The 23,231-nt window shown below is 40.7% G+C and overlaps 1 protein-coding gene across 4 annotated transcripts in view; it reads right to left on the bottom strand.

The window, feature by feature from the left end:
- Nucleotides 1–319: 319 nt before the first annotated feature.
- The window catches only part of ddi2 (DNA-damage inducible protein 2), a 36,624-nt gene continuing 13,712 nt past the window's right edge, over nt 320–23,231 (bottom strand). The window contains exons 2-10 of one of the 4 annotated variants that reach the window (XM_072586541.1): nt 22,882–23,020; nt 20,045–20,305; nt 17,955–18,081; nt 13,499–13,626; nt 12,552–12,680; nt 11,408–11,511; nt 7,795–7,984; nt 6,814–6,874; nt 3,001–3,157 (exon numbers count right to left, since the gene is read on the bottom strand). In XM_072586541.1, the coding sequence (XP_072442642.1) occupies nt 6,858–6,874; nt 7,795–7,984; nt 11,408–11,511; nt 12,552–12,680; nt 13,499–13,626; nt 17,955–18,081; nt 20,045–20,305; nt 22,882–23,020 (1,095 nt within the window). In that variant the 3' untranslated portion in view covers nt 3,001–3,157; nt 6,814–6,857. Of the gene's footprint in view, nt 3,158–6,812; nt 6,875–7,794; nt 7,985–11,407; nt 11,512–12,551; nt 12,681–13,498; nt 13,627–17,954; nt 18,082–20,044; nt 20,306–22,881; nt 23,021–23,231 lie in introns of those variants that run through there. The other 3 variants (XM_072586539.1, XM_072586543.1, XM_072586540.1) reach the window with 3 other exon arrangements.

Raw genomic sequence — 23,231 nt, 5'->3', positions numbered from 1 at the left:
CAATGGACCTGGTTACTGTTACCACATTTATACATTTTAATTTCTGTCATGACCCCAACCCATGAGTTCCTGAAATTAAAGATTCAGCCTTGAAAGTTCAGATTACAGCCTTGAATAGTTTATAGGTTTTTATTTCAGTACAGAATCAAGATTTTCTTCCTGTTTGCTCCCATCCGCCGTCCTTCACACCTTTAACCTGCTACTTCATCATTGCACCTTTATCTGATATCAACTTTGAAAAGCAAGAAACAGAAACAGTTCATAGTTCTTCATGTAAATACTATTTTAACCACTAGCACCAGCTGACACATGACCAATGTTTTGTTTGGCAGTAACTTTTTTTTTAATTATTTGGTTTTAAGAAAGGAAAAACAAAGACCATAGGTTGCACTAAGCAGCCACTGAAGATTACAGCAACAGCACTACTGTCATTTAAGAAAAAAAACAGCACAAACACCTTCATAAAACATTTTTAAAAACCAACTGTGAATACTGAATGTGCCTCAAATGTGACATACGTCCAGCAGAGGTGGTGTTGCTGTGTCAGATTTAACAAAGGCTATAAAAGAGTAAAAGAATTCTAAAAATTTGTGTACTCAGAAGGTGAGAACATGAACTTTTATCTTTATGGAGGAAACATGATAGAGACTTTCCACTTCTCCCAATGGTTAAGTCAAACATTCAAGCAAACCCCAAATCCAATGTCGACAACTGACCTTGCCAAAATTTAAAATCTAACATGATTCCACCATGGATACCCATGTACACGTAGATCATCTTCCAAGGATTCAAACTGGGTGTCTCTTCTTCTCCTTGTCATGCCAAACTTCTTGCTATATCCTCCTGTGCTTGGAGAACATTCAGTTAAAATTATAGGCAGTTTAAACTGCATAAAGGCCAGTATTGAATAGACTAGGTTTGATGGCTTATAGGCTACCAGTGAATATTTCAGCAAAGTGGTATCAAGGATGGCACTGAAATCAAATACTAACGTTGCTGCAACTTGACCACAATAACCAGTTTGCCAGTGACAAATGATACCGATGACACCAACGGCTAAAACAGGTCTTTCCCAATACTATTCAAAACTAATGATTCCGATTGAAACATGTTTCCTTTTTTACCAAACGAAGTATCCATTGTAGGCCAAATGTTATTGTTTCACAAACTCTTATTTGACAGCTTCAAATAGGAACTACAATTTTTCTTGCAAGGAGAACCAGAAGTGCCAGGTCTGTATTGCCATGAAAACGTTCAAGGGCTTCCACTGCTTCTTGCTGAGTGAATCCTGATTGTCTTATTCGTGCAACGTTAGCAGCTGGGAAAGCTAGGGGGCGCATTTCCAGAGGACTAACCAAAGAATGTCTATTAGGATGATTCATGTTGGCTTCCATGGTCCCTTCCCATGTCATGGAAGTAGCTAAAACCTCTGGGTTCTCCAAAGAGCAGACCACATTATTTGTCATTTCTTGCAAATGTGCCCCACTACTTTGAGAGCTCTGGCCGCTTTCAGCAGCTGCAGAATCAGGTGGGTTTACAGGTAATTCTTGAGTCTGTAAAGATTCTTCAGTACGGGAAACTTCCATTTCCTTTCCTAGATCTTTAGACACAATAATAAAAGCTGCAGCCTTATCCACTGATTCTTGCACAAAAGTCTCATCAGATTTAACTCGTGTCACACCTGAAGTGGATTTGTCTGGAAATACACTGGTGCTTTCCACACTTCTGTCTCTTTTCAGAGAAATTTTGGAATTAGCCATGAACAAAGGGTTCTTTTCCTCTTCCACAGCAACAGTATCCACCTCTGCACTGACACACACCCTACTCAAGGCATTATTACCTGAACATTCTTCAGACACCTCCATTAGATGAAAATCTTCTTCCTGATTTGTTGTGTCTAACTGATGGTTGTCCTCTGAGCTGACAGACATCTTCAAAGAAACGTCCTGACAGGAGGCGACTAACTTCTGATGCAGTTCAAACAAAGCAGCCACTGGAGAAAAGTGTGAATCAGAGTCAGTTTTCTGATCCTCCTCAGAGGAAGACTGTTTAATTTCAGTCGGCAGATGTACCTCTTCATGCTTTTTATCAGTGACAAGAGCAAGTTCAGATTTTTCTCTTACATAGCCACTGGGTAACTCAACAGACATGTTCACCTGAGCCATGGAGGAGTTTGAACTTAAATGTCTATCCTCCAGTTGCTGAGCTGAAACAGGGATGTTTCTCTCCTTTTGTCCACTTTTTCCTGTCTTTTTTGATGCTGAATAACTAATTTCCTCAACCTGCTGCTGAGTAGAGTTTACAATTTCACCATCATCGATTTCAATGTTTCCAGTTAAAGAATCAAATGGTCTTTCATCAGTCTCAAATCTCTTTGGACAGCTACATGGATCTTTTTCAGCTATTTCCAAGTCCATATCTAATGGCTCAACGAGATTGTCAGGATCATCAATCCTCTTTCCAGTCTCAGTGCCCTGCTGCACTTCATTTATTTTGGAACCAGCAGCAAAAGCCAATTCAAGTGAGGCTTGTTGGCTTGGTCTGTTAACTAAACCCAGGTCAGACACAAGATCACTATTTGATTGTACAGCTGAAGAAATCTCTCCAATTTTTTTTGTTGGAGGTTCCTCTAAACCTTCTTTGTTTGTGATTTCTTGCCAGGCTTTGGTTGTAAAATGTGTGGTGTCACCCTTTTTCATGCCAACCTCATACAGACTCATGTTTGGCAAGACACGTTTTGGCAGAGGCTCATCATTGGTATCTGAAGTTGGATAATTCAAAAGGTTTTGTGAGCTGCAAGCAACGCTTTCACCCTGTGGTATGTGGTTTTTCCCTACTGACGCCTGAGAAGGAGCAGACAGTTTATAAGGAAACAGAGGGGTCAACGTATTGTCCAATGATCCTGACAGTGCCTGCTTTTCTACCTGGGGTTCCATGCACTCAGGAGTGAGCTGAAGGCTTTTTATATCTGTACGTTCCAATTTGTTGTGGTTTTGTGAAGGAAGGCTAGCAGGGACGGAAATTGAATGGTCCAAATGACTTTGGGGTTTGGGGGCCTGAGATAGGTCACTTCTTGTAATGGGAAGTGGGAGAGGAAGATGGTGAGATGCTGGTAATGAAGGGCTTTCCAATGAGGTAGTTTTGCCATTTTCTTTTCCTAAAAACAGAAAAAAAAATTGAGTCTCAGATTACAGCAATGTAGACATCTTATTCCAAACCACAATACGGCTAAATAATCCAGCAGTTCTAATGTTAAATCTTGCTCTATTTGTTACCAAACTAGCACCACACATACATGTTAATGACCACTTTTATATAGATGGCTCTTTAATTTCTTTGGCTCAACGTCAGTATAGCATTTCACCAAACAACACCAGCTGTTGTTACTGCAGAGCTCAGAACTCAAAAAACAGTTACCCTACTTAACTGACAAAGCTTGGTTTTTGGCCCAAGGCAAGGCCAGAATTGGGAAAAAAATGGCCATATGGCCTACTGGTTTCCCCAATTCCAAATCATCCTGGGCTACTTCCACAAAGGTGGCGATGGTGTGCAGCAGGCCTACCTGCTTGCAAGGGGTGGCTGCTTATCCAGCCACTTAAAGGAGGTCTAGTTTTCTACAGGCTCTGGGGGTTAAAATTATTGTCTGGAGATGGCTTCTGGATAGCAGAGGTCAGGGTTCCAGGTAGACCTGAACCCTCCCTTCCTGTGTGCAGCAGCAACCAAAGGTCATAATGTACAGAAATTGTACACTCCCCATATTCCTATTTTAACACTTCCAGCCTACCCACAAAAGCCATTTCTTAGTTCAAATTGTGAAAAGCTGGGGAGTTGACTCTCTCCTTCACTTATCTGTTCTCATAAGCTTTATAAACTCTTTCCAGTCCTCCAGCTTTAAGAACCCAACTGCAGTCCTTAATTGGATGAAGAGCCTGGCCTTTGGCCATTAACTGGCTGCTCCAGGGATAATCACAGTGAGTGAGCGTTATCCCAAAATTTAGGCTTCAGACTCACACCCAAATCAGATGTCAGAGTTCAGAAATCTGCTGTAATTCAAGTGCTTATTTGAATCGTAGGTACTTGTTATTAGCCAGCAACAATGCTTCAACTTGCTGTAGACCAAAATTCCCTGAAGGCTGATTGTCATGTGGTGACTGCAAGCTGCAATGGACCTTAAATGCAGTTTGAAATACATCTTACTCCATTATGGAATATTACTGTCAGAGGTAAACAGCTTGTCAGTATGGTGTCACACAACTGCAAACAACTACTAGAGTCTAAAATCTGACAAGTTATTTACACAATTTTGTTACTTGCAAAGGAGCCACATATCACACATTAAATGTGAAGCTTCCACACTGTGTGCTAACTTTATGCATCTGTGCTAACAATAATCAAGAACGGTGAGCAGGATTATTCTCCCTGAAGCAGAAAATGCAAAAGGAAGATTTAATAGAGGCTCAAAATTTTGAAAAGCTTTGATGGAAGACACAGATTTGAGATAATCAGCAAAAGAATCAGAGGACAGCTGAGCACAATTTACTTTTCCACCTAGAGTACAATCCCTTAAAAGGACATTCAATAATAATTTCCAAAAAGAATCTGCATGTAAACTCAAAAAGGAAACAAAATAGGATATGGAGAAAGGACAGGGGAGTGAGACTAATTGGATTGCTCTTCCAAAGATAAACAATTATGGCCACCATAATTCTTTACAATTCAATGAAAATTCAGATTGGTAGGGAATAGCCAGTTAACTTGTGAATACAGAATGCCTGAATTGAGTTAGCAAGGCTGAAAAAATGAAACAATCATTCGGATCCAATTGGTTGATCAGGAAGACTAGACAGTGAACAGTTAGGAAGTCAAGAATTGAGTTGGGTTTTTTTCAGGTCCCTTACTGAATAGCTGGTCAATAGAGCCACCCATCTGACAAGTTAGACTCTTCAATCTCAAAAAAGGATACAATGGCAGGTTATGCAAACATGGGGCATAAAAGGGAAAAAATTATGGTATGATAGATAAAGAATGTGTTTCCCTAAGGGCATGTTTTTGAACAAAGGTGATGGACATTGTGTCAAATTCACAATTACTGCTGCAGACATAAATAGTTATTTCTTTTAAAAAAGCACTGATAACAGCTTGCACTCAGAATGTGTCATTATTTTACCACCAAATTCTGCACCAATTTATTCAAAAGGAGATTTGTTTTGACAGTTTGTCATTGATTAACAGTGATGAGCACATAAAAGTAGGCTCAGAATTATATCCCTATCATTTTGTGTTAAATACCTCATCAAGTCCTTTAACTGAGGAACTCTGGCCCTTATTCATGCATTTTATAGTGAAAGATCATCTAGTAACAAGAATTGTAATAGAATCTAGATGTTATATCTTGAACGTATACTTGTATGATACGGACGTTCAAGGAGTGCTTAGTGATTTCAGGCAGAACCTTTCCATTCATACTCAGCATTACAAAATCCTACTGTATTGTAGTAGAGATGGCTGGAACCTTATCCATTATTGGGTGTCATGAAGGTGTAGAGATGTACTGTACCTTTGAGGGAGAGAGACAGGAAGCTAGCAAGGACTGATTGAAAGCACAGAGTGTCCTGAACAAAGTAAAAATGTAACACTTGTTCGAAACAAATAGCTGGACTGCGTTGCCATGGTACTAAAACAAATACAAATTCAACCAGTTTAAATTATGCCCCAAGGTACCAAAATCCAATCGAATTTGAATTTTACTGTTTGGGATGAAATCAAACCAATGAAATGATCTAATGTTTTGGAGTATAAAATCAGACATTTTGAATAGTTGGAGGGAGATCTGTCAATGACATCCACAAATATAGACTGCGAGTTGAAGAGCTCTCTGAAAGGTACCTGTCTATAAGAAGGTGCACAGCAGAACATTGAAACCGACCTAGAGAAAATCTACAGCAGATAATCGACTGGGTTTTTGAAAACTGTGATTTTTTTTTTGTAAATCTTAATCGGGATTTTATTTTAATCGGGCCAGTATTGTAGAGTGGGAGATAAAAGGGTAGGTTTAAGAGAAAGGAGTTGCAAATAGTTGTTGGTTTTAATACTCTCTGTTGGACTTAAAGAATAATATTGTTAATTTTTACTTTAAATAGTGACCTCTGGGATAGTACTTCACCTCTCCAATTTTAACAGATTACGGCCTGAGGTGAACTTTTTCTACATGGCTGGTTTAAATTAGCAGAGGGGTTTACCCCATGTCGTAACATGGATGATTCAGATACAGGGATAGTTCACCTCAGCATTTTATTTTCACTGACAGTAATGAGTGTGCAATTCTGGAAGTGCCCAGTGGAAAGGCAGAACCTTTCCATTTGTACTCAGCATTACAAAATTCCACTGTATGGTTGTAGAGATGGCTGGAACTTTATCCATTATTGGGTGTTATGAAGGTGTAGAGATGTACTGACCTTTGAGGGAGAGAGACAGGAAGCTAGCAAGGACTGACTGAAAGCACAGAATGTCCTGAACAAGGTACAAATGTAACACTTGGTCAAAACAAATAGCTGGATGGTTTTGCCATGGTACAAAAACAAATGCAAATTCAGCCAATCAGTTTAAATTATGCCCCAAGATACCAAAATCCAATCAAATTTGAATTTTACTGTTTGGGATGACATCAAACCAATGAAATGATCTGATTCAGCTTCAGTACAAAATGAGGAAAATAAGAAGATAAACTTTGAAATAAGCCACGTAGTTCCATACAAGATGGTTTGCTGTCGTAACAAACACTTAGTCATCTAAAAGTAAAAGCACATTAAATACCTGGGCTATGATCATCTTCATGGACAGCAAAAGTGCAACATGCATCAGTGATGCCGGCGTCCTGTTAGAATAAAAGAAAACCAAAACAAACCAAACAGCAAACTTGATTAGCCAATTGAAGCATGCAGCATGCATGTAGTATTACAAATCACCATGGACATCAAACAGACTACCATTCCACACATACACCACAACACATGTATGAGTGATATTATTAGACAGTATTCATTCCATTAGCACTCCCAGCTTCTGAAGCTGGCCTGGGGATTGGACTGACCAGGAAAAAATAACAAGACATTGATATTCAGAAGTACACACATGACGTTACAGACATACTGAAATATAACAAAATGGAATAGCGAAGATAACAGGCCCTTACTTCCCTTAGTCGTATGGATCCATATGGTTTTAACTGTCTGACAACACAGAGCCACACAGAGCAAAATGCGCCAAGTCCAATCTCCAGGACACGCTGAGTTAATTTGCTCTTATCTGCTGCCAAAGAAGGGTCAATTAAAGTTGTCTCTGAGGAGAATCTTGTCATGTCATGCATGTAGCATTTGAATGAGTGCAGGGGTGGACACAGCTCAGAACACCTTCATAATTGAAGGGCCTGCTAATGTTGTCTAATCTCAGAAACAAGTTTGTCATTTTGAGAGGTAACAGAGTCTGCTGGTGTCCACGGTATTAAACCCCAGCAGAACCATTATAAAGCCAAAAATAAAATGAGAAACACAAAATTTTGAGTAAGCTGTGTAAAAGACTAAAAGAAAGTGTTTCTACTTACCTTCTTGCTACTAAATGATTGTGAACTCAGTATCCATCAAGTGAGATATTTATTATAGACTAACTATTCATGAATTTAGATGGCTGGGTCAGGGAACATTCTGCCTTAAAATAACCATGTAGTCCAATGGGCATCAATTTTAAAATCAATGTTTACATAATTCTGTTAAAGGCAAAATCCTTTTGCAAAATTACCAGATTCCTCTGCCGATCGGTGTAGTGCCTCAGCCAGCTCTGCGTCTGCCAGCTCCTCAGGGCGAAGATCATCTCGTGGAACACCATATGCCAACCTGGCACACTCTGGCAGCTCTGCTTCAGATAAAAAGCGTGTCTCTGTTCCTGTCGTGCCAATAACTAGCACATTGCGTTTCAGGTCAATTGAACACTTCAAACAGAATAAGAAGAGCGAAGACACTTAAAACCTGTAAACTAAAATAATATATGAACTAATGAACAACTAATACCATTAATAATTAGTTTAATTTTTAATAAATGAGACAAAAAGTAGTCTTAATATGGAGAGCTTTTGATCAGGTAGCATTTGCTGCAGATCACGTACACTAATTAAGATAACAGCTTGAAGGGTTTTCCTATCTAAATTTTTCTCCTTCCCTGAAGGCACTGACTCCTGCACAAGCACCCCCAGTTTTTCACTAAAGTGCCATAGTTTCACAAAGTTTTATAATACAGAAGAGAGCATTGGGCCCACTATGGCTGCACCAATCTATCTACACTAATCCCAGTTTCCAGCACTTGGCCCTTAGCCTTGAGCGTTATAACATTTTGAATGCTCATCCATGCACCTTTCAGGAGGTAGTGAGGTTTCCTACCTTCACAAACCTCCCAGGTAGTGTATTCCAGATACCCACTACCCTCTAGTAGAAACACTTTTCCTCAAGTCCCCTCTAAATCTCCTGCCCTTCACCTTAAATTTACGTCCCCTCCTTTTGACCCTTCAACTAAGGGGAACAAGCTGTTTCCTATCCACCCTGTCCACACCCCTCAATCTTATAACCTCAATTATTATAACCGTCATCAGCCTTCTCTGCTCTAAAAAAAAACTCAGCTTATCCAGCCTCTTTTCATAGCTAAAATGTTCCAACCCAAGAAGCATTCTGGTGAATCTCCTCTACACCCCAACTGTGCAGTCACATCCTTCCGACAGTGAAGTGACCAGAACTGCACACAGTTGTGGGGCCGAACTGTGGCCACATTGAGCGTGGCCGAACCAATGTTTTGTATGGTTCCAACATAACCTCCCTGCTTATAATCTATGCCATAACTGATGAAGTCTACTTAACCATCCTATTAACCTGTCCTGCCACCTTGAGGGATTTGTGGACAAGCACCCCAAGATCCCTTTGTTCTTCTGAACTTCCGAGTGTCCTGCCATTCACTGAATATTCAACTGGCTTGTCACTTCTTCTGAGTGCACATTTCAGATCAACTTCCTTCTGGCGCTGACATGCCCACATGACCCACATGACCCACCTCTATCTTCTTGTAACCAAGACCTTATTCCTCACTATTAACCACTCAGCCAATCTTGGTTTCCACCACAAACATACTTATCAGCTCCCTCACATTCTCCTCTATATCATTTATACACACTACAAACAATAAGGGACCCAGCACTGATCCTGAACACCCGCCTGCTGTCACACAGCCTTCTACAATCACCAAGGGTTTCTTAACACTTTGGCAATGTTGGACCCATCTGGCTGGGTTAGCCTGAGCCCCGTGCACTTTTATCTTCTTTCTCACCTGTGTCAAGGGCTTTGCTAAAATCCATCAAGCACGTTATCTTTATCTACACACCTGATCAAATTTGTTAGGCATGACCTCCCTCTGACAAAATCATGCTATCCCTGGTCAAATCCTGCTTCTCCAATTGGAAATTAATTCTCTCCTTCAGAACTTTCTCCAATAGTTTCTCAACCACTGATGTGGACTCGACACTCTGTAAGTTCCTGATTTATCACTACCAGCTTTCTAGAAAAGTGGAACCACATTAGCTGTCATCTACTCCTCCGACACCTCTGCTGTGGTCAGAGAAGAAGTAAAAATTGGGGTCTGGGCCCTTGTAACTTCCTCCTTCGTCTCTCACAGAAGCCTGGGATACATCTCATCCTTGGGGATATCTCCACTTTTAAGCCTGTCAATACTGATGTCAATCTGCTCCAGAATCTCTGCAACCCTCCACCCAAACTGGATCTACTGATGTAGGACTCATTTAACAACCGAACAACACCCTCCAGCTCCACCACAGATTGCTCCTTTGGTTCCTATTCTTTCCCTGGTTATCCTCGTTCCCTCAACATATTGTATACATTCTCCCAGATTTTACCCACCAGTGTTTTCTCATGCCCCCCCTCTTTGCTGTCTTAAGTTACCCCCTGCACTTTCTATACTCCAATAGTCTCCATTGATTTGGTCTGAAAATGTGTTGCTGGAAAAGTGCAGCAAGTCAGGCAGCATCCAAGGAGCAGGAGAATCGACGTTTTGGGCATGAGCCCTTCTTCAGGAATGAGGAAAGTGTGTCCAGCAGGCTAAGATAAAAGGTAGGGAGGAGGGACTTGGGGGAGGGGCGTTGGAAATGCGATAGGTGGAAGGAGGTCAAGGTGAGGGTGATAGGCCGGAGTGGGGGTGGGAGTGGAGACGTCAGGAAGAAGATTGCAGGTTAGGAAGGCGGTGCTGAGTTCGAGGGATTTGACTGAGACAAGGTGGGAGGAGGGGAAATGAGGAAACTGGAGAAATCTGAGTTCATCCCTTGTGGTTGGAGAGTTCCTAGGCGGAAGATGAGGCGTTCGTCCTCCAACCATCGTGTTGCCATGGTCTGGCGATGAAGGAGTCCAAGGACCTTGGTGGAGTGGGAGGGGGAGTTGAAGTGTTGAGCCACGGGGTGGTTGGGCTGGTTGGTCCGGGTGTCCCAGAGGTGTTCTCTGAAACGTTCCGCAATCATCAACATAACCTCAGCAATGGGGGCTTGCCTCATGGGCGAATCAGGCTCCTGCCTGAAACTGGCGGTCAGAGGGTAGGAACACAATGTCAAGGAGAAGCAGCAGGTCACCATAGTCCAGAACCAAAAAACATGACTCATGTCATTTACAGGGTAGGGATGCTGGAGGACCACAGAATTGGAGTTGGAATAAGGAGGTCTAGAAGAAAGATTTGACAGGAAATGCCTAACCTTTCTTTGTGGGACCCATAGGAGTACAGTAAACTGGCCCCAGATTCTTTTGGTCTGCTAGGTTGGTCAAGTGAGAAATCCACAGTTGCTCTCTTTAGATCCCACCAGTTTTCAGAAAGAACAGCAGGATAAGAATGAGACAATTCGGTGAGTACATCCAAACTGCCCAGCAAGTTTCTGATAGCAAGCACAAGCAGGAACCTGTTGTGCCTTTGAAATCTAGAGCAAGTGAATTACAAATAAGAACTGAAATTGCTGGAAGGGCTCAGCAGATCTGGCAGCATCTGTAGAGAGAAATCAGAGTTAACATTTCAGGTTCAGTAACCCTTCCTCAATGCACCCAAAAAGCTCTGTTGAGCTTTTCCAGCAATTTCTGTTTTTGTTTCTGATTTCCAGCATCCACAATTCTTTCAGTTTGAGTTACAAATAAAATTTGTTTGAAGAAGTCTTGAAACAATTTACAATACTAGAGTGCAAGTTCTATACATGGGTTAATGGCCTGGCAAGATCAGAAACAATACCGATAGTTCATGGAATATCAGCTCCCAATTGTGAACTGTGCTACCCTCACCTCAATGAGTTTAGCTACACTATCTGGAATTGCTGTTTGCCTCTTACCTGGTGCCTTTTGAGCATATCGAGTCCAAGCAACATATCCATTGGCTGGTCTTCCAGGAGGGAGAAAGAGCACGGGAGGAAATCACCTTCAATCTGTACCTGGGCTGTAACAACAATATATCAATTAAAACCAGCTGAACTGAACTGAACACCAACACCAAGTGACTACTCAATACCCTATGGCTTTTACACACTTATGAGCACAATTATGTAACTTAGCTCATAGTTCCCTTTCTGCATCTAATGACACAGAGCCCTTTCTTTCTGCAGTTGCTGATAACACTATTCTGAAACTACTGGAAGGTACTCCAACTCTACAACCAGAACAAAGAGAAACTTCTAAGTGGCACACATCCAGCACCATGAGTCATGAATAAAGCTGGAAGAATGTTTTTCCTGGCTTGGAAACCTAGAACTTGGACTCACCACCTCAGAATAAGGAATCTGCTATTTAGAGCTGAAATTCGGAATTTTATTTTCACTCAAAGGTTTGTGTATATTTGGGATTAGCTATCCAAGAAAGGCATGGATGCACAGTTGTTAAGCATAGTCTAGATGCAGATTGTTAGGTTTTTGAGTTCCAAGGGAATTACAGGATAGCAAGATAGTGTCAGAAGGTAAAGTGAGATAGAGGTTTAGACATATTTAGTCTTGAATGGAACAGCAGGTTCAAAGGGTCAAATGCCCTACTTATGTGCCTAGTCCTTGTATGCTGGCAATATTTTTATCTTGGGCAAGAACACTATTTTTGGTTAGTTTTCACTGTAATGTTTTCAATAGCGTTATGATCCTTCCTTCAATATTTGGCAGCATAAATGGAGACCAATTCACTATAAATGGTTGAATGCGACATCAGATAACTACAGATCAGAAATAGCGAGGTACCACATAAAACCTTCGCCAATAAGCTATCTTAGGATAACGAGGGAAAAAAAACTTAAAATCATAACACCACTTCGTATTCATCACTGTTAGCTGTACAATAATGGTAATTTATATGTGCAGACAAATCCTTCCAACCATTTAAAATTCATAGCACAACAGATATTCTGCTTTACATTCCAAAACAGTAGTAATGAAAGTCAGCTATGCTGTCAGGAGAGAAACAAAAAAGGCTGCCAGGTATTATGTCAAAATGACTTACCCAAGTGAACTCTGCCAATGATTTTTTGTGTTCCAACACCTTTAGCAATTCCTGCCCACCGCCTGTCAACCAAGCGCATGATGTTGCACCTCTCAGCACATGCTTGGCTCATAATTGTCATCTGTGCTCCTGTATCAGCAACAGTATAGACTTATCAATATATTCAGATGCACAACTTTGCTGTTAGCTCACAACTCCAATTAAAAGAGGATCAGCCCCATTTGCTGAAATGCCTAAAGATAATTTGTTCAGTCCAATTTAAAGATTTCCTTCAACAATTGGAGTGTTTATCTCGAGTGGCAAAAGGACTAAAAGACTGCTCTCTCAGTAGAGAGGCACAACTGTTTGAAAGTTTAAGCTGATGGTCACCATGCCTTAAGTGAGAAGGTGGGACCTTCATAGCGACATCAGCTGGTATGGAAACTGAACCCCAAGTGTTGGTGGCACTCCTTGTTGCAAATCAGCCATCCAGCCAACTGATCTAACTGATCTAATTATCTAGAGAACAAATGAAAGGAGCAGTCATGTGATTAAGTAATGAGGATTAACAATTGTGTACTAATGTGTATGTGGAGAATGCATGAGCAAAGCAACAATTGTGTATTTAATGCCCTGAATGGAGGATAACTGCAAATAGTCATCGTACGTGTACAACAAACATAAGTTAAAAATCACACACTTTTTAAACTTTATCCACCGCAGTCAAACACCGGCTCCTCACATCATTCAACAAATAGTATTTCAAAGTTTCGTTCCTCTGTACCATCACAGCAGACATAGGAATCTTGTACATCTGATATTGTTCCAGTACATATTTTCCTCTAAACATTTACCCATTCTACTTTTCAACTCAGCCTGATCGACTGCTGCTAGGACTTTATAATGACTGCTTCAAACTAACTCAGCAACTATGTGTAATTTATCTCTGTGTGCAGATATGAACCTACCTGAATCTACAAATGCTTTGACTGGCATGCCATTAACCTTGCAATTAATGTAGAGCATTACCACCTGACCAAAGCTCTCTGGCGATTCTTCCATTGCAATTGTCATGTTCTCCTCAATGTTCTGTTGTCTGAAATACAAAAGTTTCCATTAATAGAACAACAGAATAAGGCACCACAAGACGTCAGAGCTATGCAGTCAGCAGGCAAAATTCACTGCCATACATCACATGAGGTAAAGATGTCTACAGTTAGTACTGCACTGTCAAAGCTGCCCTTTTTCACTCCTTTTCTGTGTCTACTTTTATTTCCAACAGCTCAGGGAATATGGTGAGTACTACTGAGAAGCAACAATTACATCAGTACATGTGAAAAGATAGGACAGGAAAGAAAAGCTGACCCAGTTTCCAATTTTCATTGCCCAGGTAAACTAACATCTATAAACAACGGACGACTATTTGCAGACGCATTAGGAAAATTGAACAGTTTTGGATGTAGGTTTGCATGCTGAGCTGAAAGGTTCATTTCCAGACGTTTCATTACCTTACTAGGTAACATCTTTAGTGGACCTCAGGCAAAGCAATGCTGAAAATTCCTGCTTTCTATTTATATGTTTGGGTTGGTGATGCCATTTCCTGTGGTGATGTTATTTCCTGTAGTGAAGTCACTTCCAGTTCCTTTTCTCAGAGGGTGGTAGATGGGGTCTAACTTGGTCTGTTTGTTGATAGAGTTGCGATTGGAATGCCATGCTTCTAGGAATTCTCGTGCGTGTCTTTGTTTGGCTTGTCCTAGGATGGCTGTATTGTCCCAGTTGAAGTGGGTCCTTCCTCATTCATATGTGAGGATACTAGTGAGAGAGGGTCATGTCTTTTTGTGGCTAGTTGGTGTGGACAATTGAGCAGTGCATGGACAAAACTCTCCAGCTGTTTCTCAACTGCAGTGGCAAAACTTGCTAAAGGTATAGTGGCAGAAGTAATAAAAATACTCCTTAAATTCCAGAACCAACATAATATTTCTCTAACAATTTGCAAACACAAGACGACTTCAAAAATATTTTTCTTTGTAACCTTCTCTTCATCTATTCTGAAAACATATGATTCCACAGGCTCTCATCAAAAAAATGGTACCTTGCACAAATAGCCATGATTCTTATCAAACTCAAGAGTCTGTTGACAGGCCATTCAACTGTATAGTGCATCACAACCAAGTTTAATTTTCTACAGGTCAACATATGTGCCAGCGGGGGCATTCAGGAGTAGGAATGCAGGAAGGGGCAATTTGACCCATTATGTTTGCATCAACTCTCCGAATAAGTATCTTACGTAGTGTTATTCTCCTGTCATCCCTCCATAAACTTGCACATTTGCCCTTTTCAAACAACCATTTAAATTCCTTCTTAACGCCTTGATTGAACCTGCCTTCACCATACTCTCAGGCTAGACACCCCAGACCTTAACCATTGAATGTGTGAATACTTTTTCTCCACATCACTTTTGTTTTTTCTACTAATTACTTAAAATCTGTCTCCTCTTGTTCTTGATCCTTTCTCAAGTGGGAACATCTTAACCCCCATTTACTCTCAAGGTGGTGGCAGCACAGCAGGCAGCATTCTGGCTCCTGTGCCTGGACATGTCCTCCTTTTCTGCATTTTCTTCCTTCTATCCAATCCTTTTTTCCTCAAATTTACCTTAAAGAGAGAGCCTTTGGCAGGAGGTGGCTTCGACAAGCTCTGGAGTGGCAGTGGCGTTTTCAGAGGCAGCATGGCTACAGAGTCAGACAGTCGACCTGTGAAGCCTGGACAGGGACTCTGGTTTCTGTGTGGGTTAGGCCCCCGATGGCAGCGTATCACAGGCTGGGAAGCTCAGTGTGGGACACTCTCTCGGCGGCATGGCATGGCCTGGTGTAGCCTGGAGTGCGACACTCTCTCGGCCACATAGCGTGGGCTGAAAAGCCAGGAGCGGGACACTCTTTCAGCAGCATGGCATGGGCTGGTGTAGCCCACAGCAGGACACTCTACGCAGCATGGCATGGGGTGAAAAGCCTGGTGCGGGATACTCTCTCAGCTGCATGGCATGGGCTGGTGTAGCCCAGAGCGGGACTCTTGCAGCAGTATGCTATCGCAGCAGAGAAGGAAAGGTTGGGACTCTCTAAATTATCTTTCCTTATTTTCTTCTGTGAATGGTGCTTATATACAAGCAACTTTTCATTGTATTTTGTACTGAATGCCATATAGGATACTCAACTCTGTCCAAATCACTTACGAGTACAGAAGCCGAGGATACTCCATCAATTTATCTATGCCCTTATGAAGTTCTCCACTATTCTCCTCACAGCTTTCAACTTTCACATCATCCACAAACTTTGAAATTGTGTCCTGTACAGCAAGGTTCAGATAATAAATATTAGGAAAAACAAGATTCCCAATACTGACCATTGATGAATGCTACAACAAATCTTACTGTAAGCATAAAAACATCCAGTATCCACAACACTGTTTCCTATCACAACCAATTTTATATTCATGTTGGCACTTCCCTTTTATTCCATGAGATATGGGCTTAGTCACATGCCTATTGCATGGCACTGTATCAAATGCCTTCTGGAAATTCACATCAATAGCACTGCCCTGACCAACACTTTCTGTTAACTCATCAAAAAACTCTAGTAAGTTAATTAAACATATTTTTCACTTTACAAATCCACACTAGTTCTTAATTAACCTGCATTCGCTTATGTGATTGTTAATTTTGTTGCAGATTATTGTTTCTCTTTCTAATCAGAGTTGAAAATGTGTTGCTGGAAAAGCGCAGCAGGTCAGGCAGCCTCCAAGGAACAGGAGAATCGATGTTTCGGGTATCAGCCTGACCTGCTGCGCTTTTCCAGCAACACATTTTCAGCTCTGAAACTCCAGCATCTGCAGTCCTCACTTTCTCCTCTTTTTCTAATCACCAAAGTTAAACTGACAAATCTATGTTGCTAAGTTATCCTTGCATCTTCTACTAAAGAAGGGTATAATGTTTGCAATTGTCTAGTCTTCGGGCACCATGTGAGTCTGAAGATTGAAAAATGATTACCAGTGCCTCTGCAATTTCCATTCATACTTCCACCAGTATGCATCTCATTCAGTTTCAGTGCCTTGTCAAACTTAACTACAAAAAGCCTATCCATTAACTCCTCAGTATCAATTTTAAACTCTTTAGTGACTGATTGCTCCCCTCCTTCACCATGGCCTGTTCGGTTAAAAACAAACACAGAATATTCATCTATTACCCTGCCATTTTCTCTGCCTCTATTTTATAGACTATAAATCATCTTTTTGGCCGCTGATGAGCCCTACTTCTCCTCTTACTACTCATTTACTGTTTGTATGCTTATAGAAGATTTTTCAATTCCCTTTTTATAATAGCTTATTTCACGGTCCCTCTTTGATTTTGTCATTTGCCTTTCAACATCAATATGAATTTCTATACAAACCTAGTTCTTAATTGAGTTTTCTGCTTGACATCTGTCACAAGAACACCGTTTCTTACTAGTCAAAATTTATGCTTCTTTTTGTCATTCAGGGAACTTGAGATTTGTTTGCCATCTTTCCTTTTTGAAAAAATAAAACTTGACCATGTTTGAACCATTCTTTGAAGGTAGCCCATTGGTCATCTACCATCCTTCCTGCTAGCCTTTGACTCCAGTTTATTTGGCCCAGATCCATTTTACCCCAACAAAGTTGAGTCTCCACAAAAGTCATTCTTTCCCTGGATTCTTCATATCTGTAGTCACGCTAAACATTGCGATACAGAAATTACTAACCCCACCCACCCACAAATATTCTTCCCACTGACTTTTGATCTTTTTGGCTCACCGCATTCCCTAGAAACAGCTCTAGCAGTGCTTCCTTTCTCATTGATAGTCTGGTGCAGAAAATTCTGCCGAATACACTCCAGGAATTCATGCTCCCTCCCGTGCCCTTTACGCTACTACTATGTTTGGATAATTAAAATCCCCCATTTAAACTACCCTATAATTTTGCACTTCTCTATAACTTCCCACTAGCTGTTGTCCTATAAACAGAGCAACGTAATGCACCTTTTTTTGTTCCTTAGCTCTCACTAAACTGACAATGTACTTGACTATTCTGGGATATCTTCTTTCTCCAGAGCCACAATTTCTCTTTAATCAGTACTATCACCCCTCCTACATTTCATTCTTCCTCGGAATACTAGTCAATTTTCTCAATCCTAATGTAGGGACTAAAATTTTCAAATACGCAGCCAGGAACAACTTAATTCAGATAACTGTAGACGCTCAAAGTGTAAGAAAAATAGGAAAGAGTAAAGAAAAATAAATCCCTGTAACACAGAGCACTTTATCAGCACCAAAATATCTTAAATGTTTCGTACAAGAACTGAACATAAAATGTTAATAACAAAATGTCAAATAGAAAAATTCAGCAACAGTTCTTTACCTGATGTCTTCTTCAATTTTGGCTTGTGCCTCCAGGTCAAAGGGATCAGCATTCAGAAGTCGGATCCTCTCCTGTTCTCGCCGCGCTCGTTCCAATTGCTGTTCTCGTAGCACTCTTGTAAACTTATCTATATAGAGATAGCACAAAGTGGAAAGAGCTGCTTAACTATTGAGACAGTACACAGCATACAACAATGAATGGGCAGTAATGATCATAGCCAAATAACTGATTGCTTTAGCTCAATATTAATCAATAACATGAAGCTTTTCTGCCCCGATTTAATTAGATGTGAGGAAAGCTGTTAATGTAACTTTTCACTATGCTATATTGTTCGAATTAGCCTAAAATCTTAAGATGCAAATATCATCCCCTCCACATTTGAAGCAATTGAACTGTCATCAGGGTACAGTTCTATCTTTTGGCTATTCATCCAAGTGGTCATTTGTGAGTCATAATGTAACTTCTTGAGTGCGTCATGATCATGGAAGAAAGAGTTTATATCATGTCTTTTACATCCTTGGAATATTGCAAATATTTTACAGGCACTCAAGTACTTCTTGAAATCTAGATGCTGCTATAATGGATGCTGTAAGGGAAATAATAGCCATTTATTAGAGCACAGTTAAACCCTACAATCAGCAATGAGATAAGTGACCATCTTATGTTGAAAGATTGGAGCGACTGGGCTTGTATACCCTTGAGTTTAGAAGACTGAGAGGGGATCTGATTGAGACGTATAAGATTATTAAAGGATTGGACACACTGGAGGCAGGAAACATGTTTCCGCTGATGGGTGAGTCCCGAACCAGAGGACACAGCTTAAAAATACAGGGTAGGCCATTTAGGACAGAGATGAGGAGAAACTTCTTCACCCAGAGAGTGGTGGCTGTGTGGAATGCTCTGCCCCAGAGGGCAGTGGAGGCCCAGTCTCTGGATTTGTTTAAGAAAGAGTTGGATAGAGCTCTCAAGGATAGTGGATTCAAGGGTTATGGAGATAAGGCAGGAACAGGATACTGATTGAGGATGATCAGCCATGATCATAATGAATGGTAGTGCAGGCTCGAAGGGCAGAATGGCCTACTCCTGTACCTATTCTCTATTGAGCAGATCATCTGTTCTTGCTTTGTGCCTTCAGTGATAAGTATCGATAATAACATTGAGACCGGTCTGCTCTTGGATCAGTATCCTGGGAGCTTGTAAGTCCATTTGAGAGGGAAGGAGAGGTCTTGATTTGACACCTTTTCTGAAGGACAGCACTTCCAAGACATCATTCAGTCCTGTACTGAAATTTCAGCTCAGATTATGTGCTCAAATTTCAGGAGCTGGGCACAAATCTATATTTTTTCTGATTCAGAGGCAAAAGTGGAGCCAAGACAAACTTCTTAAAATTGTCAATTTTCTTTTCAGGGTCTGCATTTTATTTTAACCGGTGAATAATAAAATGAAGAAATAAATCAAATCATGAAAACTTCTCCCTTTCCAGTTTTCCATTGCATTTTACAAGAAAAAGAAATTGTTCCACACCTGCCTCACTTCTTCACTCCATTCGCACAAAAACATAACTTCTCAGACAGAATATAAGAAGTCACAAACTCATCTGAAGCTCATCCTCTTTACCTCCTTCCTGTTCATATTTCCAAACGTAGCACAGCACTTCTACTGATTATTAAACATCCCTCACCATTCTGCAACCAGGAAAAACCTGTACAGAATGTGTCCTTTAGCAGCCATAGGACTACAATATTGAGAAGACTCAACTATAATACAGAAAAGATCTGAAATTAATACAGATTACAATCGCAAAGTTATGCCTGAAAGTCTTTTTCTAACTGGGTAGTGAATATTTGTTAGCTCGTTATATTGAAGAAAGTTACCAGATTCAATTTCCCAACATTCTAATTATTTAATATTTAGCAATTAAAAGTCCATAGTTACATAGTGAGAAACCTTTATCAGCCTGCTGAATAAGAATTTCATACAGCTGTCTTGTAACAAATTCTATCTTGTGACAAATTCTCATGAGACAATTGTAAAGGACAGCAGCATAACCATAAGAGAGACCAACATAAATGACAAATTTCTATATTTACCAAGATCTCCGCTAAGAAGCGCCTCAGCTAAAGGAGGATTCCGTTCCTTCAATAGCGATAGCTCGTGTGGATTGGCCAAAAGCATGTCCCGCAACAAAGTGGGATTATTTTCCAAACTGTGTGGAGCTGGAACAGGGGGTGGAGAAGTAGAGCTACTGGAAGGTGGCTTTGGTGGCTGCTGATTAGCTACTCCAGACGCAGGCATTCTGTGTCCCACTGACCCAGGCACTGAGATACCACTGAAATCAATCCTGGGAAGTCCTAAAGGACAAGATGAAAGATATATCAAACTAAAATATAGAAAGGCAACAGGTAAACCTCATATTATTGCCAGTGCCCATATCACAGTGAGACAGACATGTGAACACTTACAAACTACTCAAACCGCTGGAATAATATTTTAAAACAGCATGGTTATTAGCAAGCTAAACAAAAAGTGAAAACTATATCACAGTCATGAGCAACAATTAAAGTTAAATGTCCTTCATAGAATCAATACTGGATTGTTGGCTTTATGATTAAGAGTGTAAAAGCAAGCAAGTTATGTGTTAGATTTCATTGGTTAAGCATCAGCTGGAATACCTTAAGATGATGTCATGATCACTAAGAGCACGCAGAAGATTTATTAGAATGATACCAGAGATGAAGATATTCAGCTAGATGAGAGATTGGAAAGGTGACACTGTTATCCTTAAAGCAGAGAAGGTTAGAGAAGATTCAACAGAGGGCTTTCATAGATAGAGAGAAACTGATTTCATTGGCTCAAAACCAGAGGGGACAGATCTCAGATAATTTTGGAAAGTATTCCGAGAAAGGCAAGATAATGATTTTGCTTGTTGTGATCAGGAGTGAACTATCCAAAGACACTGTGGAAGGAATTCAGCAGTAACTTTCAAGAGAGAATTATATTCTCGAAAAAGAGGGAAGGGAAGGCAGTGCCATAGCAGTAATATCACTGAACTAATACTCCAGAGAGCAACACATATCCTCTGGTTACATGAGTTTAAATAATCCCATTTGCAGATGGTTATATTTGAATTCAATTAATAAATCTTGAATTTATAAAAGCCTGTTAGTAGTAGCCAGGAAACTATTGTCAATTGTTGTAAAAATCTATATAGTTCACTAATGACTGTTAGGAAGGAAAATCTGCTGTCATTAAGCAATCTGGGTACGTTACTCCAGAACCACATTATGGTGGTCTTTTAACTGCCCTCTGAAATGGCTGAGCAATCCATTAGAGGAGGGCAATCAATGCCAATTCAATCAATGATATCCACATCCCATGAATGAATTTTAAAAATTGTATCATCATGGGAAAAAAAAAGCAGGAGTAGGATTAATTGATCAGCTCTTTCAAAGAATCAGCAAAGGCACTGGGTTGAATTGACCCTTTCTGTGCTATTATATGGTAATAGAGCCATCATCAATGGCATTTAATAGCACGATTCCACCTACTGGATGCTCCATTAGACCTGTACAAAAGCTTTCAAAAATATTTCCAACTGAGATACAAAGAAGGGTCAGTGGACTTGAAATATGAACTCCATTTCTCTCCATACATGCTGATAGATCTGCTAAGTTTCTTCAGTATTTTCTGTTGTATTTGAGACAGGATTAAGTTGCACACAGTGCATGAACTCTAACAACTGTTGCATGGGTATAGACCATTCCAGGTCAGGTATTATGTTTAGCATAGTCTCATTTAAAGAATTAAGGAAACATCCCAACAGACCTTTGTCCTTTACAAATTCTTGCAAACAATCTCTCCTCTAATGAAGGCATTTGATTCCATGCACAGCACAGTTCCATAAGTACTGAACACTCCTTTACTCCATCCATATGACTGTTAAATATGCACGACTATGGATAACGATCCCACAAAATATTGCACAAGAGAACACATCATCCGAGCCCAGTTCTGTCCAAAATTCACACACTTGCCTATATAGTTTTCAACATGATATCAATCAGGAGCAGGAAATTTGACCTGATTTTCACCTCCCTAATCCAGGATTACTAAAGCCAGGAGTGATGCCTTTAATGCTAACTCACCAGTCTTGCTTTAGGGAACATCTCTGGGACACCCACACCAATCAACTCCACCATCCCGTGGCCGAACATTTCAACTCCCCCTCCCACTCTGCCGAGGACATGCAGGTCCTGGGCCTCCTCCACCGCCACTCCCTTACCACCCGACACCTGGAGGAAGAACGCCTCATCTTCCGCCTCAGAACACTTCAACCCCAGGGTGTCAATGTGGACTTCACCAGTTTCCTCATTTCCCCTCTCCCCACCTTACCCCAGTTCCAACCTGCCAGCTCAGCACTGTCCTCATCACCTGTCCTACCTGCCAATCTTCCTTCCCACCTATCCACTTCACCCTCCTCTCCGACCTATCACCTTCACCCCCATCTCGATCCACCTATTGTACTCTTAGCTACTTTCTCCCCAGCCCCACCCCCCTCCCATTTATCTCTCCACCCCAGAGGCTCCCTGCCTCATTCCTGATTAAGGGATTTTGCTCGAAACATGGATTTTCCTGCTCCACAGAAGCTGCCTAACCACTGTGTTTTTCCAGCACCACTCTAATCTAGACTCTGGTTTCCAGCATCTGCAGTACTCATTTTCACGTACAGGAAATGAATGACTAATAACACCTTGCAGCACTTGTACAAAAACCATCTTAAAAGAATAATCATATATATTCCATCTGTTGTCACAACAGTGTTTAGGAGGTTACAAAGCTGAATTTTTAAAATTGTGTACACATGTGATTTTTAGGCACCATCAGTTCATGGAAACAAATGGCAAACCTTTCTTACAAGATTTCTCACCTGATACACCTGGGAGTGGTAGACTAGATTGCACCGGAGGTCTTTCCAACTGTCGCAATACCAGTACATCACCATCCTTCAATCCATATGCTGTCAGAGTCAGCCGATCATCAGTCAATGGCCTCTCTGCAAAGATTATCTAACACAGAAACAGCACTCAGATTTGACTAACATTCAGTGATTCTGCCATTGGCACATCTTTGTCAGTCTCAAAGACTATGGTGGGAATTATTCATCAGCCACAAGACAAGTAGTATAATATTTAATATTCCTTCAGGGTACACAACCTGCCCTTCTACTGGATGTGCTCTTTATGCAATTTTAATCCCACTTTACATGCTCATGTTTTA

The sequence above is a fragment of the Chiloscyllium punctatum genome, chromosome 16, assembly GCF_047496795.1.
Source record: "Chiloscyllium punctatum isolate Juve2018m chromosome 16, sChiPun1.3, whole genome shotgun sequence".
Taxonomy (NCBI): Eukaryota; Metazoa; Chordata; class Chondrichthyes; order Orectolobiformes; family Hemiscylliidae; genus Chiloscyllium; species Chiloscyllium punctatum.
Note: the sequence above shows the minus strand (reverse complement) of the source record. Positions and strands in the feature narration are given on the sequence as shown.